We start from the raw sequence: 26,270 nt of genomic DNA on the forward strand, positions 1-26,270 counted from the left end.
TGGATAATTGAGAAAGCCATTATAATATATCTTTTACAATTTCGTTATCGGATTCGGTGTTAGTTTCTGATTGTATGGATTTAAGTATTTTGTTTCGAAGTCTAGTGCATCTATTTTTTGATTTCCTAGTTGATAAATTCTCATGTAGTTGATTTAAAAGTTTCAATAGGTTTTCTAGATCATTTGTATACGTTTTTATTAAGCTTACTGGGTCAGGGGTACCATGAGCATTTTCCAGTATATCTACTAATGTTTCATAAGATATTGAATGGTTTACTGAAGTATCTTCATATATTCGTCTAGCTGAATTTTTTATATCGTCAGTTACTTTAATGGTTCCTATGTCTGTGATTGAAGACTTTGGCTTTTTTAATTTAGGGTCTGGAAAGGGGTTATTTACTGGAGTATCATTTGGTGGAGGGGTTATAATTTCAGAGCGATTTCGTTTGTTTGAGGGAGGATCGTGGGACATTTGTTGAAAATCAGTGCTTTCTTTAACATGAGTAGATGGTAAAATATGGATATCCGGTTTAGTCGATAGTATAGGAGCCGAGGAAGATATGTTTTGCGTTAGGGGAATGTATTCATTGTCTATTGGATCAGTTGAAGTAGTTGGAGCAGCATTTTGTGTTTGAGATGTTTGAGTTTCTTTAGTAGTTGGGCAATTTCCAGCCGAATGTCCCGCTTGCCTACAATTAGTACATAGATCCTTCTCCATTACAAGAAATATACGATATGATGTCATTTCGTAATTCACAATTGTGTGTGTGTGTGTGTGTGTGTTTTGTTTTATGGCACTGGAACTAAGCCAATTCACAATTATTGAGTCGGGTATTGATGAGACTGGGGGAGAAATAAAAGTATGCCTTCTGAAACTGAAAATGTGTTTGTAATTAGGATTTGATGTACCAATTTTTAAAAAATTTATTGGAGTTACCAAAGTTAATCCCAAATTAGAAAGTGCATTTTCAATAATTGAATGTGGGATTGAAGGACAAACATTTGATATCAATAATCTTTCATTTGGTGACATTAATTTACGAGCCTGAATTTTTTGATGGTTTACAGTTATTATCCCTTTGTTAATTTGTAGAAAATTGTTAACTAAAGTTTCGCTTGTTAGATAAATGCAAATTCGACCATTTGACATTCTAGAGGAGAAGAGAATATTTTTTGGATGCATTAAATCACCAACTGCAAATAGATAGTCTTCCAACTTTGTATTTTCCAACGCAGGAAAAACTATTGCTTGTGTTTTGGATGGAAATTTAGGTACATTTTGATTTGTGACAGTTGCAAAAGATTGTTTCATATTTGTATTTGATAAACTTTGCTCCAGTTCTTGTTCAGGGGCCCCAAGAGGCGGAAAATTATCCATTTTTAATTATTATCATCGATAATTCTCAAAAACCTAGTCCGGTCCTGTCCCCTCGATATCAGAACTGATAAACGGTAGCAGTAAAAAGTTGTTGCTTTATAACCAAAATTGATTCTTGTTTACGTGGATTTAACTTAAATGTTAATTATTTAGATTAAATAAATGTTTGTACTCACAGATTTTATACTTGTGGTGAGAAAAATCACTTAGATTCACTTTTTAAGTAAAACTGTAATTAGTTTGATGCTTTTTAACACCTAAAAACTGGATTTATGTGGAGCTTGTTTTAAACCTCGTTTGACTTCAGAGGTCGATCGATCAATCCTCCGAATTTTAAATTTATATTAATTAAATAACCAAAAATATTTGTTATTATTAATAATATAAATTTTACGAAATAACTCTTAAGTCTAGTGTTCCACAAAATAATAATTTTAATTAAATAGATTAGACAATTGTACGTAACTGATACGGGAATACTTCAAATTTTATTGACAGTTGAGCGTGTGGCAAAATTGTTTAAAGTGTTGCCGCTTTTTTAAAATACGAATTTTGTTTATGTTTTGATTTCTTACACAATTTGATTATAATATATTATATATTATTATATTATTAAATTGTATTTATAAATACATACTAAATTTAGATTATTTGCTTTAAAACTAATTATTCTTATGTATTGTGATTGTGCTATGCCAAAACAACTAAATAGTCTGTAGAAATCTTATAAGCTTTCAAATAAGATAGATTATTTTGAACAAGAAATAATGGCAGGACGTTTTTACTAGATATTAATGCTCTAAAAGAGGTAAGTTTAAAATTTAGAATATATAATTTTGTATCAAAAAGTTTTCTTATATATTTTAGTGTGTTGAAGTAGTCTTAAAACTAAATGTATTTACAGTTATAATATAACAGTTTGACAAATAAATGACATTTTAAAAATTCCTCACTTACTAACTATTCTGATGTTTTGGCAACGCTGTGGGGTTCTGACGTCATAAATCTTAAATGACGTGCAATCATTTTTATATGAAAAATTCTATGCGTGACTAGTTTCAATTGCTAACAATGTTTTCATTGATAAAAACCAAAAAAAGACTGAGATTTTCCCTTTTATTAGTTGTCTATGTTGTCTTTACCTACGAGAAAGAAGAGAGATTTTTGAGATTCCTTAAAAATGATGGGTCTTTGTAGTTATATGAATATTATTATGCAACTATGGGAACATTAACGTGATATTTCTGCAATGAATGAATACCTTTCCGTCGATACAAATAAATCTATTATCATTTGATAAGAAGCAATTCCGTTAGTAATACAAACATAGAACCCTTCTGTATACTCACATCGTTATTTTTTTTCAAGTTAAACTATAAATAAGTGTATAATACATGCATGCAAAATTTGTAGTAAATTTCGTACGTGAGCAAGCTAAGCAGAATGGTAAAACAAATTGTGGTTGCAATATTTGCGATCTTATTCATTGTTGAGATGAATAGTGCAGGATCTGTCCATTATGTGATAACGAGAGGTAAGTAAAAAAATGATAAACAGTTTTTATTTTATTTTCTCCAATAAGTTTTTAAAGTTTAATATAATATAAAGGTTGCACCAAACCTCTGGTTTTCTTTAATTGCTGCTAAATTATGATATTTATAAAAATTGTTTAGAACGAAACTGATGTATTTCAAAGACGTCTGTAATTTAAAATTGTTTTCGATTATACAGAATAGTCAGAACAACGCAATAAACTCCCTCTATATTAAAGAATTTTTAAATATATTTTTTTTAAAACATGAAAAGTTTTATAGGTTTTATAAAGGTTTAAAATTAACAATTTTCGAAATAAAAGGAAAAAGACAGTTAAGATTTGATTTCACGTATAGTGCGTCTTTATATCCGCTTATACGTATTTCACCCTAAAAGGGATCATCAGAACGGATATTCACAGATACTCTGAACGTGAAAATAAATCTTTCCTGTCTTGAGAAGCAACTCTAACATGGCTTCGTATGGACGCAAATAGCGACATCTGATAATTAGTTTACGTATAAATTTTCGAAATATTTACACGTTTATTAAGAAAAATGCTTATATTTAAAGGAATGTGGTCCGAAATGCGGTTGGGGTGAATTGAATTCGGAAGAGCGTACAGATGGGGGAAATGAAAAAGTTCCAGTTGACTAAAAAAAACAACTTCTATAAACAATTCCAGGCAATAAGGAACCAATCGATTTTTTTTTTTAGATTTATTGTTAATGATAAACTAGTAAATTTGTTTGTTGAGGAAATTAATCGTTGCGCTAAAGAGCTTTTTTGTTCGGAAGAAATTACTGAAAAATCCAGAGTAACACGATGGAAACTTGTTATATTTGAAGAAATGTTGACTTTCTTAGCACTAGTGTTGCACACAGGAACAATAAAGTTAAATAGATTACAAGATTACTGGAAAGGTCACTATCTGTTTAATATGAAATGCTTTGCTGGGCACATGACTCGTGACAGATTTTTATTAATCATGAGATGTCAAACAATTGTTAGATTTTAGTTTGTTTGACCTTACGAATATTTAGTTTTTTGAATTAAAAAAAATTTAACTATTTTGACTGAAAATATGTAATATTTTTTGTGCAATATATAGATATCCATATTTTAATTAACTTTTATTTATTTGTTGACAAAAATTGTTGACATATCCAGAAAATCTTATCAGGGTACACATGGAGCACATTGTGAGTCACAATTCAAAAATTAGTTAACACCAAGGCACATTAGTGTTAACCAATGTGCCTTAGTATTAACGCCACAACAGACATACATATTATCTTAGCAGCCAAAGTGTTAAAACGTAATTTATAGTTTAAAATGTTCCATTTGTTTTTGTTCCATTAGCTCCGCCTCCGGTAAGTGCTGTGTGGATTGAGTAGCTTAGTAAATGCCGGTGCCGGTCCCAAGCCCGGATAAAGGAGGAGGGTTGAGGCGATGGTTTAGTAACTCATCCCTTGTCAAAAGAAATAAATGCTAAAAATTTCGACCAAAAGCCTTGGAATACAAAGGATTGATCAAAATAAAGACGACTAATGCAACGGTAAAGGAAAATGATATTGGCTACATGGAATGTACAAGAACTTGGAATCAGACAAGTAAAAGTATTCAAAGAATTAGCGGAAAAAAATAGACATATGTATTCTCACCGACACCAAGAAAAAAGGAATACGAAATAAAGAGATAGGAGAATATATACATATCTACAGTGGAGTAAGTAAAGATAACAGAGCTAAGACAGGAGTCTCTATTGTCATTCGAAAAAATCTTAAAACAATATTAAATCGTGGACTGAAGTAAATGAACAACTGCTAATATTGGAAATAAAAAAGTGTTTGCCCCAGATCCAGAAAATAAAGACCATTTGTACAACAAGATGAATGAAATACTCTAATACTTTCTGAAGTTAAAAGAAAACTGTGAAATCTTTATACTAGGAGATTTAAACGGCAGAGTATGGAGAGAAGAAAATAACAGAGTCGTAGAAAGATATGGGGAGCAAATAACTAATAACCATAGTTATAATTAAGACAATTTTTTTCTGAAAGACTTAATCTACATCAATCTATTGAGTGACAGTTTCGCGTATTATGAACATGAAGATCAGACTGCTTTATTAAATGGGCACCATTTTTCTGTGAGTGAATTTTAGTTAGAACTTGAAATATCAGCAGGATAGGTAGCGGCATAATTTTGAATTTAATAAAGAAAGGTTGGCAGTGTTGTAGATAACTGATCCTTGCTAAAATCCTGATTGTTTTTTTTTGCATTCTAAAAATTTGAAATGCATTATTTGAGAATTGCCCTATATGATTACACCATAGTTTATTTACTATGATTTATATATTAATTGTGGCTGATTCCCATTTAAATAGTAATTACCATAGTTTAGGTTAGAGTGAAATAAAGAAAAATATGTCATTTTTAATCTTTCAAAGTTGACAACCCTTGCTATTTGACGAATTAAAAATAATGAACTTTATAGCTTTTTCTTAAGTTGTGAGATATGAGCCGACCAGTTGAGTCGATTATCTATGGTTGTTCCCAACAGTTTAACAGTCTCTTTGTTATCTGGATCATTGTATAAATTACTTGCAAATATAACCAAATTTTGCGTTTTATCATAGTTACGTTTTAGTTTGTTTACAGCAAACCATAAGCTAGGTTTAATAGAAACTGCTTTAATAGAATAGCTGCTATAATGTATGTCGTATCATCTGCGAATTGTAGGGTTTTGTACAGAGATATGAATTTAGGCAAATTGTTGACATAAATAATAAACAAAATAGGTCTTAAGACCGAACCTTGTGGGACTCCATGTTTTATGGATAGAAAATGGGAGAGATGTCGTTTAGACACTACCGCCTGGTGTCTGCCACATAGATAAGAAGTTATAAGCTTAAGAGGGATACCTCTGATTTCATATAATTTAATTTGTGCAGCAAAATGTGTGAAACGCAATCAAAAGCCTTCGACAAGTCGCAAAGAGCAATTGCTATGCGATTGTCGCGTTCAAGCCCCTCAATCACTTCGCTCAAGAAGTATCGGACGACCGCCCAAAAAAAGAAGTGACAACCTTTCATAGAGGTATTAATCCGCCAATGAACAAGCAGAATTGCTTGAAAAGAGAAAGAAGAAACTGAAGAAGAAGTTATTTTGAACAAAAAGAACAATTTTTAAGAACTTTTCAAAATTAAAGATACAATTTAATATAACTTTATTATAATTCCATTTATTGGTCCTTCCTTTCTTTTGTAGTCTGACGATTTCATTTAATAATTAATTAAGGTCGGATCGCATCTAACTTTAGTTCTTAAAATACATGCTTTATCTAACGCACGCACACTTTTTGTTTTAACTATTTCCATTTCTGCATTGAGATTCGTTTTAAATAAGCTAACCATACCTAACCTATTCTTTTATTCTTTTTTTTATTGAAAATCATTAATTTTTAAATATGTATCAAACTTTTTATTAATTATAACGATTAATTTTTTAGATACAGGCATAGCACAATCTGTAGCTCCAGCACTTGCACTTGAGAAGGGAGGAAATACTTTATATTACTTAGGATATACATTTAAAGTAAATAATTTGTAACTCTTTAGCTTCTATTGGTAACTAATTGTTTCAGCATCCATGTATATATATATATATATATATATATATATATATATATATATATATATATATATATATATATATATATATATATATATATATATAAATAAGAAAAAAGAAGTACTTGTGACTCGTTTGGAACAAATATATAACTGTTTTGGATGGGTTGGAGTCAATAATATCGTTATTATCATTCACTACCTTTTATACCATCATTAACACCTAAATTAATACAAACACTAAAGGTTATTGACAATATAAAAATAGCAACAAAGAACATCAAAACTATTTCATCTTTATATTCTAAAACTAAATATCCTATAGACAAATTTGAAAAAACGAATTTAGTGTACAGCATTAGTTGTACTCAGTGTGAGGCTGAATATGTTGGTGAGACCGGAAGAAATCTTTCAAATCGCATTATTTCTCACAAAAGTGATTGCAGAATTAAAAAACCATCTTGTGCTTTGGCAGAACATGTAATCGATAAAGACCATATTATGGATTTTGATAACATTAAAATTTTATGTAGTGAAAGTAATAAATTTAAAAGGACTTTTTTGGAAATGGTTTGTATTAGCAAAAATGATAATAGTTTAAACTAAAGATCTGAAATTCAAAATTTAAGCAAAATTTATAATTATATTCTTTCTTTATGATTTATATATAAAACTTGTAAAATGTCATATTTAATTCTCCATATATCTGTCACATTCTTTCAGACATCTGTCAACGGTGAATAAATCTTCTTCTTTTTGTTACTAAACAAAAAAGAATGTTTAAACGAAATTTTACTTTTGGCAATATAATTGTCAAAAATAAAAATTTTATGTTGGCATTTATGACATTGAGGCTATTTGTAATTGGTTGCTATTTGAACTTATTTATAAATTCAATTATTTTTATATTAAAAAAATGTTTTCAAAATTAAAAAATTTTCGGAGAAACATTTATTAGATTAAAACATTTTTTTATTAAATATTTTGAAGATGTAAGCAGTGATTTTTACTTACCAAACTAATTTTTATTTGGTAAGTTAACAAAAATTGTTTTTTCTTTTTAGTTCAACCTTGTAAGTATTTTGTCTTTTTTAGCTCTTGATAATAATTGTAAACACAATTGAAAGCTCGAGAATAAAAAAATAGTTAACCAGTAGCCCTATTATTGACTCCAACCCATCCAAAACAGTTATATATATATATATATATATATATATATATATATATATATATATATATATATATATATATATATATATACGTAGGTAATATATAATAAGGTATAGTTTTTTTGTAGGGTAATTGGTTTCAAGCAATGGAGCATTGCAAATCACTTAATATGGACTTAGCTAGTATAGAATCAAAGCAAGAAAACGATTTTCTTTATAATCAAATGAGAGAATTCCGTAAGTAATACGATTAAAAATAGTTCTATTTAGAAATTTATTATTTTGACTTAAAACTTTATTTGTAATTTAATAAAAAAATAATATTAAATTTTCCAAGGATGCTCAAAGATCATTGAGCATTTCATAGCATTATTTGATTCTTTTAATTTTAATTTTTTTTGGTCTTATTAGAGTTCCGTTGGATGTTGTCAATTGCAATAATCCAGTTTATCGGAACTGACACTGATCTACGCAGCTTTATACCAACGTTATGTAGGTCTATGGTCGTATATTATTAAGACAGAAATTTGGCGGTAATTTTCCTTTTACAATAGGTTATAGAGATTATGTTTTTGGTTTTTAATACTTAGTGATGGGTTTAAAGAGCTATAAATGATGATAAAGCAAATACTCTATTTTTCATGCTTTAAATTATTTTTTTTATTATTTAAACAATATTTATCCGTATCAACCACTAAGTGTTATTAGCGGGGAGACATGCACAGACAATAACATATATATTATTACATACATACAACTAAATACAAGCCTATGATGACAAGTCCCACCGTTTGTCCAGTAAACTAACAACGCCATCTAGGAAAGAAATCTGAACTACCATCATTTGACATTTCAATCATATTTAGTTGTTGAAATGATACGTTTAATTAATAATACCAAAAAGAATACCTAAAAAAAAAATCTGAACAGATAAGCTGACAGATAAAATAAATTAAAATTATCTGACATATAAAAGATAAAATATGTATTTGCCAAATAAAGTACTGAATAAAAAGTTATCTGGAAAATATATTGTATTTATTGTGGTTGGTTATTATGTTGTAGGTTATCGCAAAATTAAAAATATATTATAATGCATAATATAAAAATATAAATGTTGTTTAGTGTAGGTTAGAGACATAGATATTAAAATATTTAATAAAATCAGAGAGTATGATCAGTATGATGTTTAATATTTATAAATTTAGTGCAAGAATATAATATTTGATGCAGAATTAAAATATTTAATTTTTGTAATGATAAAGACTTTTTTAAAGGGTTAAGGTTAAGTGGACCGACAGTGATCTATATTTTGTTAAAATATTGTAAATACTTGTTAATAAATAATTATAAAAGTAGGTGTATACATATTTTCATTTACTTGGTTTAGGGATTCAATATTTACATAATCTTGATAATTAAAAAATTAATTTTAACCCGTAACTGCTACCGACAAAAAGTTATCTCGCAGCTGCTATTGACGGGTCACTGTGACCCAGCTTTAAAATTCTGAAATAAAGAAAAAACATTAGCTAATACATTTATTTTAAGTCATAAACACTTTTTTATATAACGGTTAACTAATTTAATGTAAAATAAATTCCTATTTACAATTTGGGCATATTTTTAGAGCACATAGTAAACATATAGGTAATTTGCACACAAAACAGTATGTATTTGTTTTCCGGTCTTTTTTTCCGGGACAAATTGCGCATCTCTTCCTTTTAGATATATTCTGTATTGGCAATGGTGCAGGTGTGTCATCTATATCTACTCCAAGGATATTCGCTGCGAGACATCGAAGTTTCCGGGGTACATTTACGTTGTAAAGTCTTTTCTTCATATGTGGCGTGTATAGTGCAATGCCTAGTTTTTTTAAAAAATTGTAACGTGATATTTCTTTTCCTCGGGAAAACTGATATATTATTCGGCTGTTTACACCAGACACATTTAAAATACAGTGAAAAATTGCCATAGGCCATCGACGGGTCCTTCGAGAAGTGGAATATGTTGCACATTTTTCGTCCAAAGCATCTACACCTGCTTTGGTTTGGTTATAAAACATAATTATTTCGGGTTTCCCAGTGCTCTGATCAACAATACTGTCGTGATGCATTGATGATATTAAAACAACAGATTTTCCCTTTTTTGGGACATGATACCAGAGTATTGTCTGATGTAAATCCGAACTCTGAAGAACTAGCAGGTCTCTTTCTGTCGGCCATAAATTCTGGAGAAATCATTCTTTAATTTTTCTTCACTGTACCTACATATGTAATTCCTCGTTTTCTTAACTCGTTGGTTAATTCCATTGATGTGTACCAGTTATCTCCAGTGACATTACGGTTGGAATTTTCAATACATTTTATCATTCGAAGAACAACCTCAGTTGGATGTGAAAATAGCGATTTTTGTTTCTGTTGGAGAATTTTTCCTGTATAGACCTCCGCGCTATACATGTAGTGTGTTTGGGAATCGGCTAAGATCTGCACTTTTACACCATATTTTGCAGGTTTATTAGGTATGTACATTCTAAATGCACACCTTCCCCTGAATGGTACCAGCATTTCATCTACTGTTACGTGAGGACCTGGAACATAGTTCTGTTGAGAGTTTTTTACAAAAGTTTCAAATAGGTTGGATATAGCTGCCAATTTATTAGTTTTCACTCTTTCAGACCCCGTAAGATGATTGTCGAATCTTAAATAGCTTAGCAAAAATAAGAATCGTGCAAGTGACATCGAACATCTAAACAAATCTCTCCCTGTACCATCTGTTGCCCATAATGATTTTAAATCTTCATGGTTAGACTTAAATATACCTTGCATAAATAAAAGTCCAATAAAAGCTTCTATCTCAATTTTATCTGTTCTTTCAATGAAAGTTGGGGCAAATTTTGAGAGAGAGTTTTTACGTCGTTTGAATGTAGCGTAATTTGAGGATACTAAGTCAATTCTTGTGTTGGTATGTTCAACAATAATTTCCAACATGTCATTAGTTATTAATAATTTCCAAGCTTCTTCAGGATACAGTGGTGGATTCTGACGGGTAGAACCTTTCAGTCCTGGTAAAACTATTATAATGTTATGAGATTTTACTTTGGACCTTTTTGGCGATTGTTTTGCCCATTTTGTATAATCTTTTCCATACCAAGCTAATTTTAAAATGTTCAAAGTAGCTGTTTTGTTACTTGAAGCGTTATTCCTGGCATCATCTCTGTCTAAGGTGTTTTCGTGCAATAGTTCAACCTCAAATTCACTATCAGAGTCGTGTTCACTGTTAATTTCATTGTCTATTTCATCGCTGTCACTTTCACCTGAATAGTTAAATAATTTGTGTGCAGCTTGCTCCTTATTTTCTACTTCTTGGAGAGTATCTGTCGTTTCATCGGCATCTTCCAAATCTTTCCAAAACTCTTCACTGTTTAGAATGTCTTCCATCTCAGACAAAGTTAAATGCTTACTTGAAGAAGCCAATTTATCTAAAACAAAAAATGTGTATTAAGCAAATGATATAAATATTTAAATTATTCAAGCCGTTAACATAATAAAATTTATATATATTATGTTACTTAAATACTATAGATGGGTCACCGTGACCCAACTACGTAATTATTTCGAATTTGACACGATCAACAAAACTGCTCACTTTGCCTTTTTATAAAATACTAACTGACCAGAGAATAGGTGGACAGACAGCTCCCCCACTATCAAACTTAAATAAGTAGGGCGGTTTAAAACTATTGATGGGTCACGCTGACCCTGTCGGTAGCAGTTACGGGTTAATCAAATAAAAGGCGGATATCGAGCACAGTTTTTATTATTAAATCTTGCCTAAGTACTTTCGCTCCTAGAGCATCTACAGAGGCATTTCGTCAAATTAGGCTATCCAATAATATATATATATATATATATATATATATATATATATATATATATATATATATATATATATATATATATATATATATATATATATATATACATCCTACTATCATTTTCGCATCGATACATTATGCTTTTACCATCAATTTAGCATCGTCTTGCAAAGTAGCATCTGTATATCGACGCTACTTTACAAGACCTTAATAACTTTTTTCCCGTACTTGTTACAAGAATTTTAACCATCTCATTGATTAGAGTCTTGATACCGTGTTGGTATTTTAAAATATCCGCTTTCTCTTTTTATCCCTTACTGAGTTATCTAAGTTTATTCCAGAAAATGTTTGAGTCTAAAATGATGGTACAGTGAAAATATTATATATTTTTAGTTCAGGGTTTTACCGTTTACTCGCTGCCATTATATACATGAAAATGTATATCCCACTTTCATTATCAATCATTTTAGCATCAGAAATTTGGCATCGTTGTTGAATATAATATTACCCACGACGAAATAGTAAATTTAAGAATATATATATATTTTTTTCATCTACAAATCATTCTGGCATCATGTTTGGTTAAAAGTAACGGGTTATGATATATTGCAACTACCTATTGTATCTTCGCTCCAATTCGTCCAGTCGCGACGTACAGCACCTCAAATGATAGGATTTAACCAATAAAATACAATAAGACAGAAAAATCAAATATAGCAGCATGTCAAAAAGGCCTTAATTATATATTTTCGTTTCTATAAGTCCAATCGTGACGTACAGTATCTCAAATGACAGGATTTAACCAATTAAAAACAATGAAATAAAAAAATTAAATACAGCAACATGTCCAAAGGGCCGTAGTCACGTATCTTCGGTCCTATTAGTCCAATCGTGACGTATAGTACCTCTAATGATAGGATTTAACATAAATAATACAATGGGATAGAAAAATCAAATGCAGAACAATGTCAAAAGGGCCTTAGTTGTGTATCTTTAGTTCTATTAGTCCAATCATGACGTGCAGTACCTCAAATGAAAGGATTTGACAAATAAAATACAATGAGGTATAAAAATTTAATGGAGTAGCATGTCAAAATGGCCTTAGTTATGTATCTTCGGTCCTATTAGTCCAATCGTGACGTACGATACCTCAAATGATAGCACTTAACCAATAGAATACAATGACATAGAAATCAAATACAGCATCACGTCAAAAGGGCCTTAGTTACGTATCTTTGTTTTTAGTGGCCCAATCGTGACGTACAGTACCTCAAATGATAGGATTTAACCAATCGAATACAATAAGATAGAAAAATAAAATACATCAGTTTGTCAAAAGGGCCTTAGTTATGTATCTGCGGTCCTATTAGTCCAATCATGACGTTTCGTACCTTAAATGATAGAACTTAACTAATATAATACAATGAGATATAAAAATTAAATGGAGTAGCTTGGCAAAAGGGCCTTAGTTATGTATCTTCGATCCAATTAGTCCAATCGTGACGTAAAGTACCTCAAATGGTACCATTTAACTAATAGAATACTGCGACGTACAAATCAAATACATCAACACTAAAAGGACTATAGGTATATATCTTTGCTCCTATATATGTTATGTCAAAAGAGGCTTAGTTGCGTAAACGAATTAACGCACAGAAGTGTCTGGCATATTACGTGACAGGATTATTAGCGAATACCATACGATTACGTCATACATCTCTTTGCATACGTCCACTTTTAGTTAACTACTTAGTATGTATTCAGTACTTTGCTTTACGGTTGTTGAGGCATTAACTCTTAAACAGAAGAATGTTAAAAATCTTGAAAGCTTTGAAATGTGGTGCTACCGCCGTATACTAAAAATAAGTCGGGTGGATAAAATTACAAATGAAGAGGTAATACGCAGAATAAATAACGATCCAGAAGTTATACTGAATATAAAAAAGAGAAAACTTGAATAGTTTGGCCACCTGATGAGAGGACAAAAGTACACATTCCTACAAAATATAATGCATGGAAAAATCCAAGGACGCAGAAATCCAGGCCGTAGAAGAATGTCCTGGATGAGAAATTTAAGAGAGTGGTTTTGGCTGTACCACTAACGAATTATTCAAAACAGCAGTAAATAAAATTAGAATCGCCCTAATGATATCCAATCTGCGATAGCAGAGGCACTTAATAAAGAAGAAGATATGATAAACTCGAAAAATCTCCAACGTTCACTGTTAGACATATGCCTCCCGTTCAGTATACACATTTACTGCTCCTTGACGCTGTGACGAGAATGAGATAGGATTTAACAAATAGAATGACAGAAAACTAAAAAAGACAATGTGTCAAACGTGGAATGCGTCGCAGAACGTGAAATATTAGCGTAAAATTATATGATGCCATAGACGGTTCTTTAATACCCAGCAAACTCGCTTTGTAAAGTTACATAGCAGGGATCTGTGCGAGAAAAAGTCGATCATTCGTTTTATAACCCAAAGGGGACCATAAAATATTCAACGTTAAAATTTGACATAATGTAACGGTATGACAAATCTTTTTTCTCCCGCGTGTGCTTGCCTGTGTACCTATACAATAGGAGTCGTGCATAACCTTTAAGTTGATCGTAATACATGCAATAAAACATAAATGCACATAAAACTGCAACAACAAGTATGTTGACGACTTGGGTTAGTATATACAGTGCATTCCGTACGTTTTTTAAACATGGTTAGGAAATTGTTGACTGGAGGCTATTAAAGAAGTTCTTAAAATAATTGCGGGTCACCGCCTTTTCTGTAAATGGAGTGAATATTGTTATCGATTTAATTTTTTTCTTCAGTTGAATAATTCCTGCTGGTATTTGGTCTAAGCTTACTTCTTTTTCTCATTCAAACTGTTTCATAGCTAATTTTACTTCCTCTTTATAGTGCCCTGTTCACCTGTTTTGGTAATTTCGGACTATTTCATCTCTTATAACATAAAACAGTTGTTTCAGATATCTTTATCGCGTTTCCTTTTTTTTATGGATGAATATGCTGCCGTTTTCATCTCCTACTATTTCATATGGAGCTACACGATTAACAATTCCAAATCAAGAAAAGACAAATAACACTCCGAATTATATTATACAACTAATAGCCATAAATTAAAGAGCAAGAGGTAGATAATCCGACAATTAAGATGAGCGCTACATGATGTACGCAATGCCACATTTGAACACTACATTAGTACATTGTCTAAAGAAGATCATTCACTATGGATAGCAACAAAACACTTAAAGAGACCTGATCAATACAACCCACCAATTAAGAAAGATGACGTTAGTTGAGGGAGATCAGACCAGGAAAAAATGTCAACATTTTCAGAATACCAGATAATAATAATCAAGCAATAGAACACTGAAAACTTTTGTTTTTAACTGTACGCCCGTGAATGACTTATTATTTTTTAAATAACACTTAATATTGCACTTTTTTATTGTATTTTTTTCATCTTTCAAGATAATTCTTATAGGAATATATTTATTTATAACATACGGTCTTATGGGAACAAGAGTTGCAGTAAAAGATTTTTCTAAATATAGAATGTAAACCATATTTCTAATATATTTGTGAAAAAGAACCAGTTTATAATATTCCGGACGACGTAATAAAACCTTATTTTAGACTATTGGTCGATGAATTGAAATCATTGTTCAAGAAACGAATTATTCAAGTGCAGATGTTTTACTATAAAAACATGTACAACCAAAATCTCGATTAAAAAAATTGCAACCAGTTACTCACGATGAAACTTAACCCCATTATTGATTTTACAAGTAATAAAATGGGTCGACAAAAGACCAGTTTTAATCCTTACAACATTTAAACATAATAGTTATATCTTGGTTTAATCAGATGAAAAGAAAAATTATACACAAGTACTAAAACCACAAACTATTCTCGATTATAACTTGGTGAAAAAGAGTGTTGATTTTAGTGATTAAGTGGCTTCTTACCAAAGCCCAATACGCAAAATTCTGAAGTGGTACCGGAAAGTGGCAGTGGAATTAATATTTAATACCGCAGTAGTAAATGCTTATTTGCTAAATAATAGAAAACGTAAAAAAGCGACAACCTATCCTTGAGTTCAGACTGGAGTTCGCGAAGGCATTTGCAAATAAAGAAATGTTGTAACCCTCACGAACAGTTACACCCAAAAATACCATCTCAGGCAAAGCGATGTAGATTATACAAAGAGAAGAAAGTGTACAAGATGTAACAAAATTTTAAGAAGAAGCATGACTAGTAGAAAGGACGATAGAAAAGTTAAAAAAGTTAAAACATACTCTGAAGAATGTGATGGCAAAACTGGAATATGTCTAGTGTGCTTCAATGGAGCACATTCAAAAACAATTTTACTTATACAGGAACTATTATTGAGTAAAAACGTATTATACCTCAAGTGGCCTTATAGTATTGGAAGTCGTAAGTTGATAGTTTTAGTAGAACATTTTAATTGTTAATTACCTCCGTAAAAGTGAGTTATAGTATTTATAAAAAGATGGATGTAAATAATATGCCTTCGACATCTAAAAAAGCTAAATGTGAATATAAACGTCGGTCAGAAAAATCGAGGATTGCGTTTTGGAAAGAAACAACACAAACAGAATTTAAGACTTTTCTCGGACTTATGTTCCATATGGGGACAATTAAGATAAACCGTCTGAATGACTACTAAAAAAGTATGGGTAACTTCTATAATAGTGTTGACTTGACTAGATAATTGCTCATAGCCCATATTAAGAAATAAGCGAATAGATAATCCTCACTTGTCAAAGAAACTGAAAAAACGTGAAGTGGTCTAAAAACTAAAAAGTCCCCTATTCAAACTGGTTTTTAATAAAAAATTTAATAATATGTTAAAGTTTTTTTAATATACCCTAAAACTAAAAGCGAAAAGAATCGATTGCAAGTTACAAAATACTTGTAGAGTCATATTGTTTGGACAAGTACAGTTGTTTAAATAATCGCTTTCTGTCATAAACAAATTGAATAAATTGTAAAATATTTTTTGATCTGCTTGATATTTAGCACACTTTAATAACTCATCAATTGCCATAATTGCCTGTCGTTAGGCCAAAAACAAAGTTATTAACATTATTTATAAATTACTACAAACATAATATCATAGAGTTTACGGTTTTTTGGAATTATATCAATTATTTATGTACTTAAATTTGGTATTTCTCTACATAAAAAACTTTTTATGGTCTACAACTATTATTTGAATTATTTTTCTTTAGAATGTATACAAAACGTTTTATAAGCAAAAAATTATTTTTTTTTGCCTTTTAAGATTGTTTAAAAAAACAAAGCAAAATCAACTGTACTCTTTACGAATTTTTCGTCAGCTACCCCTCATACTATTTAGAATTTAAATTTCTGTATAAGATTTTTTATTTAGTCAAATATTATTTTTTTATGTGATTAAGCCACAATTATTGGTCGTTATTGAGATGAAAATTACATTTTTAATTAACTAATATTTAACGTTTTGATTTCCACTATTATTTTACAATAGCTTTGTTTACTGTACTAATTATGTAAACATGTGTATACACATTTTGTACAGAAAAACGTTGTTTGAGAACGATTTCCGGAATGGAAATCAAAATTTCAAACATTATCACAATCACAACCAATAATAAAGGCCTTAATCCCATAAAACCATAATATTTATCTCAAACTATTCATCGATAGCTTCGACTAAACAGGTTGTAAATTAAAATTTATGTAAAATATTCCCCTACACGATTCTCTGGGCAAAAATATCTAGGTTAAATAAATATAACATCTAAACGAAGAAAAAAACCTGTTGAGACTGCAACTTGTGAGCAGGTAGTTTCAATGTTGTCATTCGAACTTGAACCAAACAACCGATCGATATTTAGGTATCTAAAATATTATTTTAAGGAATAATACCGGCAACATCTACTGGCTCTAAAATGATGCCAAATACAGTGATTTTACCGCTCGATGTTAAAACGTAGGTTTGATGTAAAAATTAAATATATAAAAAAAATCGGAATATTAAAAAACCGACAACAGTGCCAAGCCTACAAAGGTACCCTAAACGAACATACACAATTTATAAATAGAAAATGATAGCAATTCTTGGTGATGCTAAATTACTGCAACGTGAAAAGAGTTCTAAAGGATAGCGGGATGTATATATATATATATATATATATATATATATATATATATATATATATATATATATATATATATATATATATATATAAAATGTCATAACTATTTAAAGATACATTGACAGAACACGACACAAGGACAAACAGTTTAAAAATTATTGAAAACGACGAAGCTACATATTGGGTGGCATCAGCCAATATGTAGTCTATGGGGCATCAGCCCCATTATTTCTCAATCCTAAATCTCGCGTCTCTGTAATGCTATTTTATTATAAATTAGTGTAATACCATAACGTTATTCGCATATACAGCTACCTGTTTGCTCTTGTTTACAAGGTTCCAGATGGTGTAAACTTTGGATATTGCCACATGCAACAAGTGAAGGCTTAAAATAGATGCCTGAAATAGCTCCTATTTTTCCATGATATTGTGATTACTACGTTCCTTTTCATCATCTCTAAAGTGATATTTCTCCAATGTGTTTCATTGATGTACTATAGGTTTCGATTTCTACTTCAAAAATCGTGTTTTAAAAACAATAATATAGTAAACATCAGTTTATAGTCTGTTTTGTTACTTTCACTTTGATTTAAACTTCAGTTTATATCTGTACTTCTAAGCAAGATGATATTGCAGAAAAATATTCCTAGTTGTCGATATGCCGTAAAATTAGAAAATAATGTTGAATTTGTATGTTTATGTATTATTACTTAACGTTTTTATTTTTAGTTGGCGGTGGAGCCGAATATTGGTTTTGGACATCAGGAACTATATTACCAGACAACAAATGGGTATGGATGAGGACAGGCCGACCAATTCTCTATTCTAACTGGTTCCCAAATCAACCTGATAATTCTGGGGGTAATGAAAAATGTCTTGAGGTTAGATATCACTACACGAAGGGTCTTCAATGGAACGACAATAATCAAAATACGAATCTTCATGTCCTTTGTGAGGCTAAAATTACAAAATCGGTGGCAGAAATGATTCCTATGTTATGTAATTTTACTGACTCTGTAAGTGCTTTAAGATAAGTTTTAAACATACAAATTACAAATGCTAGCGTATTTTTTTTATATAACTGTATTGTTTGTTTTCTGTTTATTGCGTAAATATAGTCTACGACAACCATCCTATTGTTTTAATCAACCTCTATTTTTATTTTATTTGGCCTACCGTTTGCTTTAGTAATATTAAGACGAAGGATGGCATTATATAGCGGACATAGCTCCTTGGCTTATTCCTTGCAGACTAAGCTGAACGGCCCGGATTCGAACCTTATATCTGAAAGGATAAGGAAGAAAACCAAACCATTACTGAAAGCATTCAATAACACCGATTACATATCCAACAGGCATGTGACGAATGCGTTATTCGTATCGAATTATCCCAGATCGAGTAGCCCAGGAGTCACCACTGCTGCTCCTAAGCCCAGGCAGAGGAATAAGGTTGGGCAGTGGGCTGACAACCCACTCCTGGATAAAACACACTGTTACGAACCTGAACATCTGCCGCGGAATACAGGACGCAACTTTCGGAAACGCCTCAACCTACGAAACATGGAATATATATTTAGAAACTGGAATGTAAGGAAACTGAATAAACCAGGAGCTCAAACCGCACTTCTAGAACTTAAAAGATATAAGCTTATCGATTACTGCTCTTTAGAAGAAGAGATGGCTGGGATAAGGTGTCAAGGACACTAAAATGCACACAATTTTATATAGTAGGAAGGAACAAGGAAGCAAAGAATGTGGAGTTGCATTTGTGGTGGATAAGCAGACAAGCAATAGAGGAGAGAAATGAAGCACACAAAATGTATATAATAAGCAGAACACGGGAAAGACGAACATCATTTGAAGTCGCAAGACGGAAATCAGACAAGATATGTAGAAATAAAAAAAGAGCCTATGAAAATAAACAAATAGAAAAAATGAAAGAAAATTTCAAAAACAACGAAATTAGAGGGGCATACCAATACCTAAACAAGATGAAAAGTGGGTATAAACCTTAAATAAGTATATGTAAAGATGAAAGTGGGCAAATAATCAGTGAACAACAGAAAGTTACGGAAACCTGGAAGCATTATTTTCAGACCCCACTTGGTACACTAGTAGACATAGAAGATTAAATGGGTACGAACTCCGTAAAAGAGAATGAAGTAGAGAATGGAGTAGAAGCTCCAACTATAGAGAAAGTTCTCGAAGCTGTTAAGGCCTAGAAAAACAATAAAGCCCCGGGAGTCAACAAAAGACCAGCAGAATTGTATAAAGTAGGTGGCGACCACCTAGCATGTCACATCCACGCGCTCATCAAAGACATATGACAAGGAGAGAAAATACCCGACGACTGGAAGAAATGTATATTATCTATCATCATCATCTTTGGCTCGACAATCCTCTGTGGATCTTGGCCTGCTCTAAGATTCGTTGCCATTCTGTTCGGTTCCTGGCAACATGTTGCCATCTTCTGATTTTTAATATCCGTAAGTCGGTTTCAACTCCATCTAACCACCTAATTCGCGGTCGGCCTTTGCTTCTTCTTCCTACAAGTGTTCCTGTGGTTAGCTTTTTAGCAATCGTATTTTCTGGCATTCGTATTATGTGTCCAGCCCATCTAAGTCGCTGTGTTTTAATGAACGTTATGACATCTGGCTCATCAAAGAGCTGATACAATTCAAAATTATATCTTCTGCGCCACTGCCCTTGGTCGTGTATAGCTCCAAATATTTTGCGGAGTATTTTACGCTCAAATATTCCCAAAAGTCTTTCATCTTTCTGTGTTAGAGTCCATGTTTCTGCTCCATATGTGAGGACCGGCCTCAGCAATGTTTTGTATATAATAATTTTAGTTCTTCTTTGAATGTTTCTTGAGTGGAAATGCTTTTGGAGTCCATAGTATGCCCTATTTGTAAGATTTATTCGTCTTTTGATTTCTTCGCTTGTTTTATTGATAGCAGTCAATAGCGACCCAAGGTATGTGAAGTTGTCAACACGTCCAAAGGTATGACTTCCAAAGGCTTTCTCTCGTTTCTAATTTGCTATCGGATCCTTTGTAACCAACATGTACTTTGTTTTGTCACGTTGATGACTAGACCGACCTGTTTCGCCGCTGTTTCCAATTCTAGGAGATATTGCTCAACATTTCGCTTGCTACGCCCTATTATGTCAATGTCATCAGCATATGCTAAGACTTGTATCGATCTATTGTAAATAGTACCGCCATCCCTAATTCGTGTATCTCGGACTGCCTTTTCTAAGGCAATATTAAATAGGAGGCAAGCCAGAGCATCCCCTTGTCTGAGTCCATCCTTTATCTTAAAGGATCTAGAATTCTCTCCCTGTATTCTAACAGTGGCTTCTAAGTTAGACATTGTCATTCTCGCTAGTCGGATAAGTTTCTCTGGTATACCAAACACATGCATTGATTGGTATAGCACTGTTTTCTTGACACTGTCGTATGCGGCCTTGAAGTCGACGAATAGGTAATGAGTTTCAATATTGAATTCTAATGTTTTCTCGAGAATCTGTCTTATTGAATGAATCTGGTCAATTGCTGATTTTACTGGAGTGATTCCAGCTTAATATTTACCAACTATGCCCACTGTGTAAACTTGCAGCCTTTCGTAGAGAATATTTGCTTCTGTACGAAAAGCATGTACACCTGGCTCAAAACATGTACATCTAGACACTGATGATGGAATATGGATTTCGAAAACGTTTTGTCTTCATGACATAGCCCGTTTGGGTTTTTTAATTTATATACCTTTTATAAAGGATTCTAACAAAAACTTGTTGAAATAAAATGTTTTAAACAAGTAATAATACCAATACAGCAAAATTATGACCAACATCTTCAAGATGCGGGGAATTGATACAAAATGAAAGCAAACGTTGAAAAGGAAAGCAGACAATCAGCTGGGAAAACCAAAGTTATAATGTGTGAATTACAGAAATGCTTGCCTACTTCTTGTTTAAAAAAAAATCAAAGTTTTTACAAGCTTAAATTATAGACTGTAAATTTCACAATATACGATGCTTCAGAAAATAAATCGTATTGTTTTATCTGAGACGAATACTAAGCTGGAAGGGGTGGCCACAAATTGCCTCGGCATTGACTAAATGGGCTATGACAGTTCTATCACAAACTAATGTGAAAAAATTGGTTATTTGGTCAGATAATTGCCCCAGTCAAACCGCAATGTTATGGAAATGAGTTATTTTTGGCTTTTGAATAATTGCTCTAATTTAAAATTAGATGACTATAAATTGTATTTTGAGAACGATTTCCGAAGTGGAAATTGAAACGTCAAAAAACGTACTTTAACCTTTAATTGTGGCTAATTCCCATTTAAATAGTAATTACTTTAACATGACACAAGAAAATAGCTTCAGAACAATATTAAAAATGATAAATTTTTTATTTTAACCATAATTCCGTGTAAAAAAAGACACACCGTGTAAAAAAAACGTACTTTAACCTTTAATTGTGGCTTATTCCCATTTAAATAGTAATTACTTTAACATGACACAAGAAAATAGCTTCAGAACAATATTAAAAATACTAAAAATGATAAATTTTTTATTTTAACCATAATTCCGTGTAAAAAAAGACACACCGGCTATAATTTTTTATAGACTTTTAAAGAAATTAAACTCAAAGAATTGTACGTGGCTAGAAGATACCACTACCACCAATCTTTCAGAACTGTTACCACTACGTTATGAAAAACCGAAAGGTATAACACAAAAGAATAATGATCAATTATAGTTTATTCGTCTTCCGGGTTTGGACCGTGTCATTTGTGAGTGACCCAAAAGTGGGTTCATCTCGACGTTTCGCTACAATTGTATGTAGCTTCTTCAGGAGAACAAAAAAGAAAAAGAAACAAAAGACAGGAAGATGGGTAGTTAGTAACGGTAACTCAGTTACTCAACGCAACCAGAGGCGAATACTAACTACCAAGATGGGCATTTGGTCACAGTAACTCAACTACTCAACGCAGCCAGAGGTGAAAACCAAATGCCAGGACAGGGATTCACGTCCAACAGCTCAGAACACTAACGCGACGAGAGGCAGGGAGTGAATCCGACGATTACTCCGCTACCGCTCTATTTATAGTCGCGGTGACCTGTCGTGTCGGGACGTATCGGCACACTCCGTGGCGCGAACGTCAAGAGGCGCGCGCTGGCCAATCATGTCGTCACCGCGACTATAAATAGAGCGGTAGCGGAGTAATCGTCGGATTCACTCCCTGCCTCTCGACGCGTTAGTGTTCTGAGCTGTTGGACGTGAATCCCTGTCCTGGCATTTGGTTTTCACCTCTGGCTGCGTTGAGTAGTTGAGTTACTGTGACCAAATGCCCATCTTGGTAGTTAGTATTCGCCTCTGGTTGCGTTGAGTAACTGAGTTACCGTTGCTAACTACCCATCTTCCTGTCTTTTGTTTGTTTTTCTTTTTTGTTCTCCTGAAGAAGCTACATACAATTGTAGCGAAACGTTGAGATGAACCCACTTTTGGGTCACTCACAAATGACACGGTCCAAACCCGGAAGACGAATAAACTATAATTCTGACTCTGGCCGTGGAAGCCTACGATTTCAAATGATCAATTACTAATAGTTTTACAATGGATCCGCAGTCAGTTTCATGAGTTTTATCGAAATTTAGTTGTCACCAGACAAAATGTAAATGATAGCGATGATGAATATATATGTTTTTTATCAGTCTTTGTGTTTTATGTGCGCTTACATAGGCACTTACTATTTTCTACACTTTTTTATCTGCTGGTAAATGCTGAGGCAAAAGACCATAAGTTACAATATTATCCAATATATAAACAAATTTTTTATCACAGTAGGACACTATTGTTTAATTAATACACAATGTTATAATTATATATATACATAATTTCATATTTCTTCAGATTAAGAATGACTGCAATAATTTTTTGGACTTTATCTTATTTACTCATTATCTCAAAAGTTCACTAGATGGACATAATACCATTTACCCCTACGGTACAGATATAGTGTACCAATATCACCGTTTTTAAGGCATTAGTCCACTTGTATCTCGGTCAGTCTGTTTTGTAATATTATTATTTTGAGTCCCGTCCTACGAAAGTTAGCTATAATAAATGGAATACAATGTTTATTACTGTATATAATTTTGGTAGTAAAAATAACAATTGTATTTTTAATTTACTTTTATGCTGTAAAATTAAAGAATTATATGCATAGTATATATAGACGTAGTATTACATAAAAAAATTATCTTTATATTATTTTTGAGTAATGCATTTATTGAATTTCTTATTGACTTACGCAATTAACCTTAGCTTTTCAAAAAATTTAGTTTGCGATATTGACTTAATAATTTTTACAAATTCGTATAATCCAAACTTCTCGTCTAAATTTTAATACCACGACCAATAGATAATCCACATCATATAAGAAATTTGTTAGATTATATGCTAGTAAATAGAGATCCAAAAATATTATCGACAGAATAACGACATATCCTAGTGCAAATATCGTTTTATAACACAATACTCTTATAGCTAACAATAAAGTCAAGCTTTAAAACGTTTCAAAAAGCTTTAAAACACCAAAAGTGAAGAAGATAACAAAAACAAATAGAGGAAGATCTATGTAGTCAGCTTAGAAAAATAATACATGAAAACAATGGTGTAGAAATACGAAAAATAATTAAAAATAATAGCTCACCAATACTAAATAAATGTACTACAGAGTATTAAAGACAAAAAAACAACAATGGATAACCAAAGAAATTGTTGAAATTGATAGAACAGAGAAGACAGCAGAGAAACAACAGAAAGGAATAAGAAAAAGCAGAAATTAATCAAACGAAAGATAAAGAATCGAGGATAAAATTATAAAATTAATTAAAATGGAAGAGTCAGAATATAAACACAACACATTCGATATGTTTAAAAAAGCAGAAGAATAGCTGGCCCCTATAATAAGAAAACTCCTCATAGTTGTAAATTCGACGTTAAAAATGATGATTAATGAAAAAGAAATTCAAACAATGTAGTATACATACATAAATATACTGTTTTATTGCATCAGAGCAGAAGAACAACAGACATTCACTAAAGATAGAAGTACTGCATACTATAAAGTTGGCAAAGAACAGGAAAGCTGTTGATGCAGAAATTTTAAAACTAATTAACAAAAAAACATTAATATATTGGTTCAGTTTGGATTTAGATATGGATTGGAAACTAGGAAAGCACTTTTTGCACTAAATGTTTTGCTACGGGAATATCGAGACCGACGTTAAGATGGCTTTGTAATTTTTGTTGACTATAAAAAGCATTTGATACAGTACATCATAATATATTAATTAAAATATTTAAAAATAAAGGAGTTAATTGACGCGTTGTCAGGATCATTGAAAAAGTATATTGGCGTCAAACCCTAACCATTAGTATTAATGGAAAGTCGACAGAAGTATGCAAAATCATAAAAGGAGTCAGACTGTTTTGTGTTCTGTCCCCACTGTTGTTTAATCTATATTTAAATAAAATCTTTAAACGTGTCTGTTACAACTTGGAATATGGAAGAGGAATATGGAAAAGTTAATAGAAAACTGATAAATATCAGATACGCAGATTACATAGTTATATTGAGCGATGACTTGATTACAGAGACTTTTATAATGAACTAGAATAGGGAGAGTCAAACAACTTAAAAAGTAGAATGTGAACAAGCATAAACTGACCAAAATTTTATATAAATTTAGGCAATATTAAAATCTTTCAGTATTTTTAGCCCCAGAAGTGTAATATGTGGTTGTTACCTTCAAGATTGGGGAAGTTTAAACTGCAAAGATTTCATTAACTAGAAATTAACAATAACAATTGATCAAAAATTTATATAATTTTATTTTCTAAAAACGATTTTCGAATTATAAATCAAAGCCTCATTAACAAAAAAATATGTTATTTTAATTACAATCCCTGTAGTCTATTGTCATATTGTAAAATAATTTTATTGCTTGTTAAAAAAATAATGAATAAATGCTATAGGGAGATTCAACAAATATTTAAAAATAAACATCAACCATGTTTTATTTGTTTAATTTTGCAAAAAGCAATATTTAAACCAGTTGCAATTGTCTTAAAATCCCTAAAATCCCTAAAAACAGTTATAATCCGCATGTAATAGTGGCACAAAGAAACATTAAATATGCTGAATCGACTAAAAAAACTTTGGCTCTTAATGCGAAGTATATGTTTTCCATCCTGTACGATATTAGTTAATAGATACAATGGTGGCCTTAGATACCAACCCTATATTTTGTACACACTTAATAGTGGTAGTGCGGTGTACATCAGAGAAACGTTTATCGCAAAAGCCCGAAAAGATATTTTTAGTTTATCGAGCTAGACTGGTATAAGCTAAGGCCCAGCTGACTCACCTCCAGCAGTTGGAATATGTTGGCATCTCAGGAGTGATGAGGACCAC

At 31.6% G+C, this 26,270-nt stretch overlaps 1 protein-coding gene across 1 annotated transcript; it reads left to right on the forward strand.

The window, feature by feature from the left end:
* Positions 1-2,725: 2,725 nt before the first annotated feature.
* LOC140451451 (perlucin-like) lies at positions 2,726-18,901 on the forward strand. The gene is made up of 4 exons (XM_072545262.1): positions 2,726-2,912; positions 6,426-6,511; positions 7,844-7,952; positions 18,506-18,901. Exons 1-4 carry the CDS (start codon positions 2,822-2,824, stop codon positions 18,808-18,810), a joined length of 591 nt encoding a protein of 196 aa, XP_072401363.1. The 5' UTR covers positions 2,726-2,821; the 3' UTR covers positions 18,811-18,901.
* The last annotated feature ends 7,369 nt before the right edge of the window (positions 18,902-26,270 follow it).

Source organism: Diabrotica undecimpunctata, chromosome 9 (genome assembly GCF_040954645.1).
Source record: "Diabrotica undecimpunctata isolate CICGRU chromosome 9, icDiaUnde3, whole genome shotgun sequence".
NCBI classification, from domain to species: domain Eukaryota; kingdom Metazoa; phylum Arthropoda; class Insecta; order Coleoptera; family Chrysomelidae; genus Diabrotica; species Diabrotica undecimpunctata.

Bases quoted from the DNA above. Each gene is read 5' to 3' on its own strand.
- LOC140451451 (XM_072545262.1), top strand. From the start codon at position 2,822: ATGGTAAAACAAATTGTGGTTGCAATATTTGCGATCTTATTCATTGTT. The intron at 6,512-7,843 runs GTAAATAATTTG...GTTTTTTTGTAG, and splicing joins ACTTAGGATATACATTTAAA to GGTAATTGGTTTCAAGCAAT. The intron at 7,953-18,505 runs GTAAGTAATACG...TTTTATTTTTAG, and splicing joins TAATCAAATGAGAGAATTCC to TTGGCGGTGGAGCCGAATAT.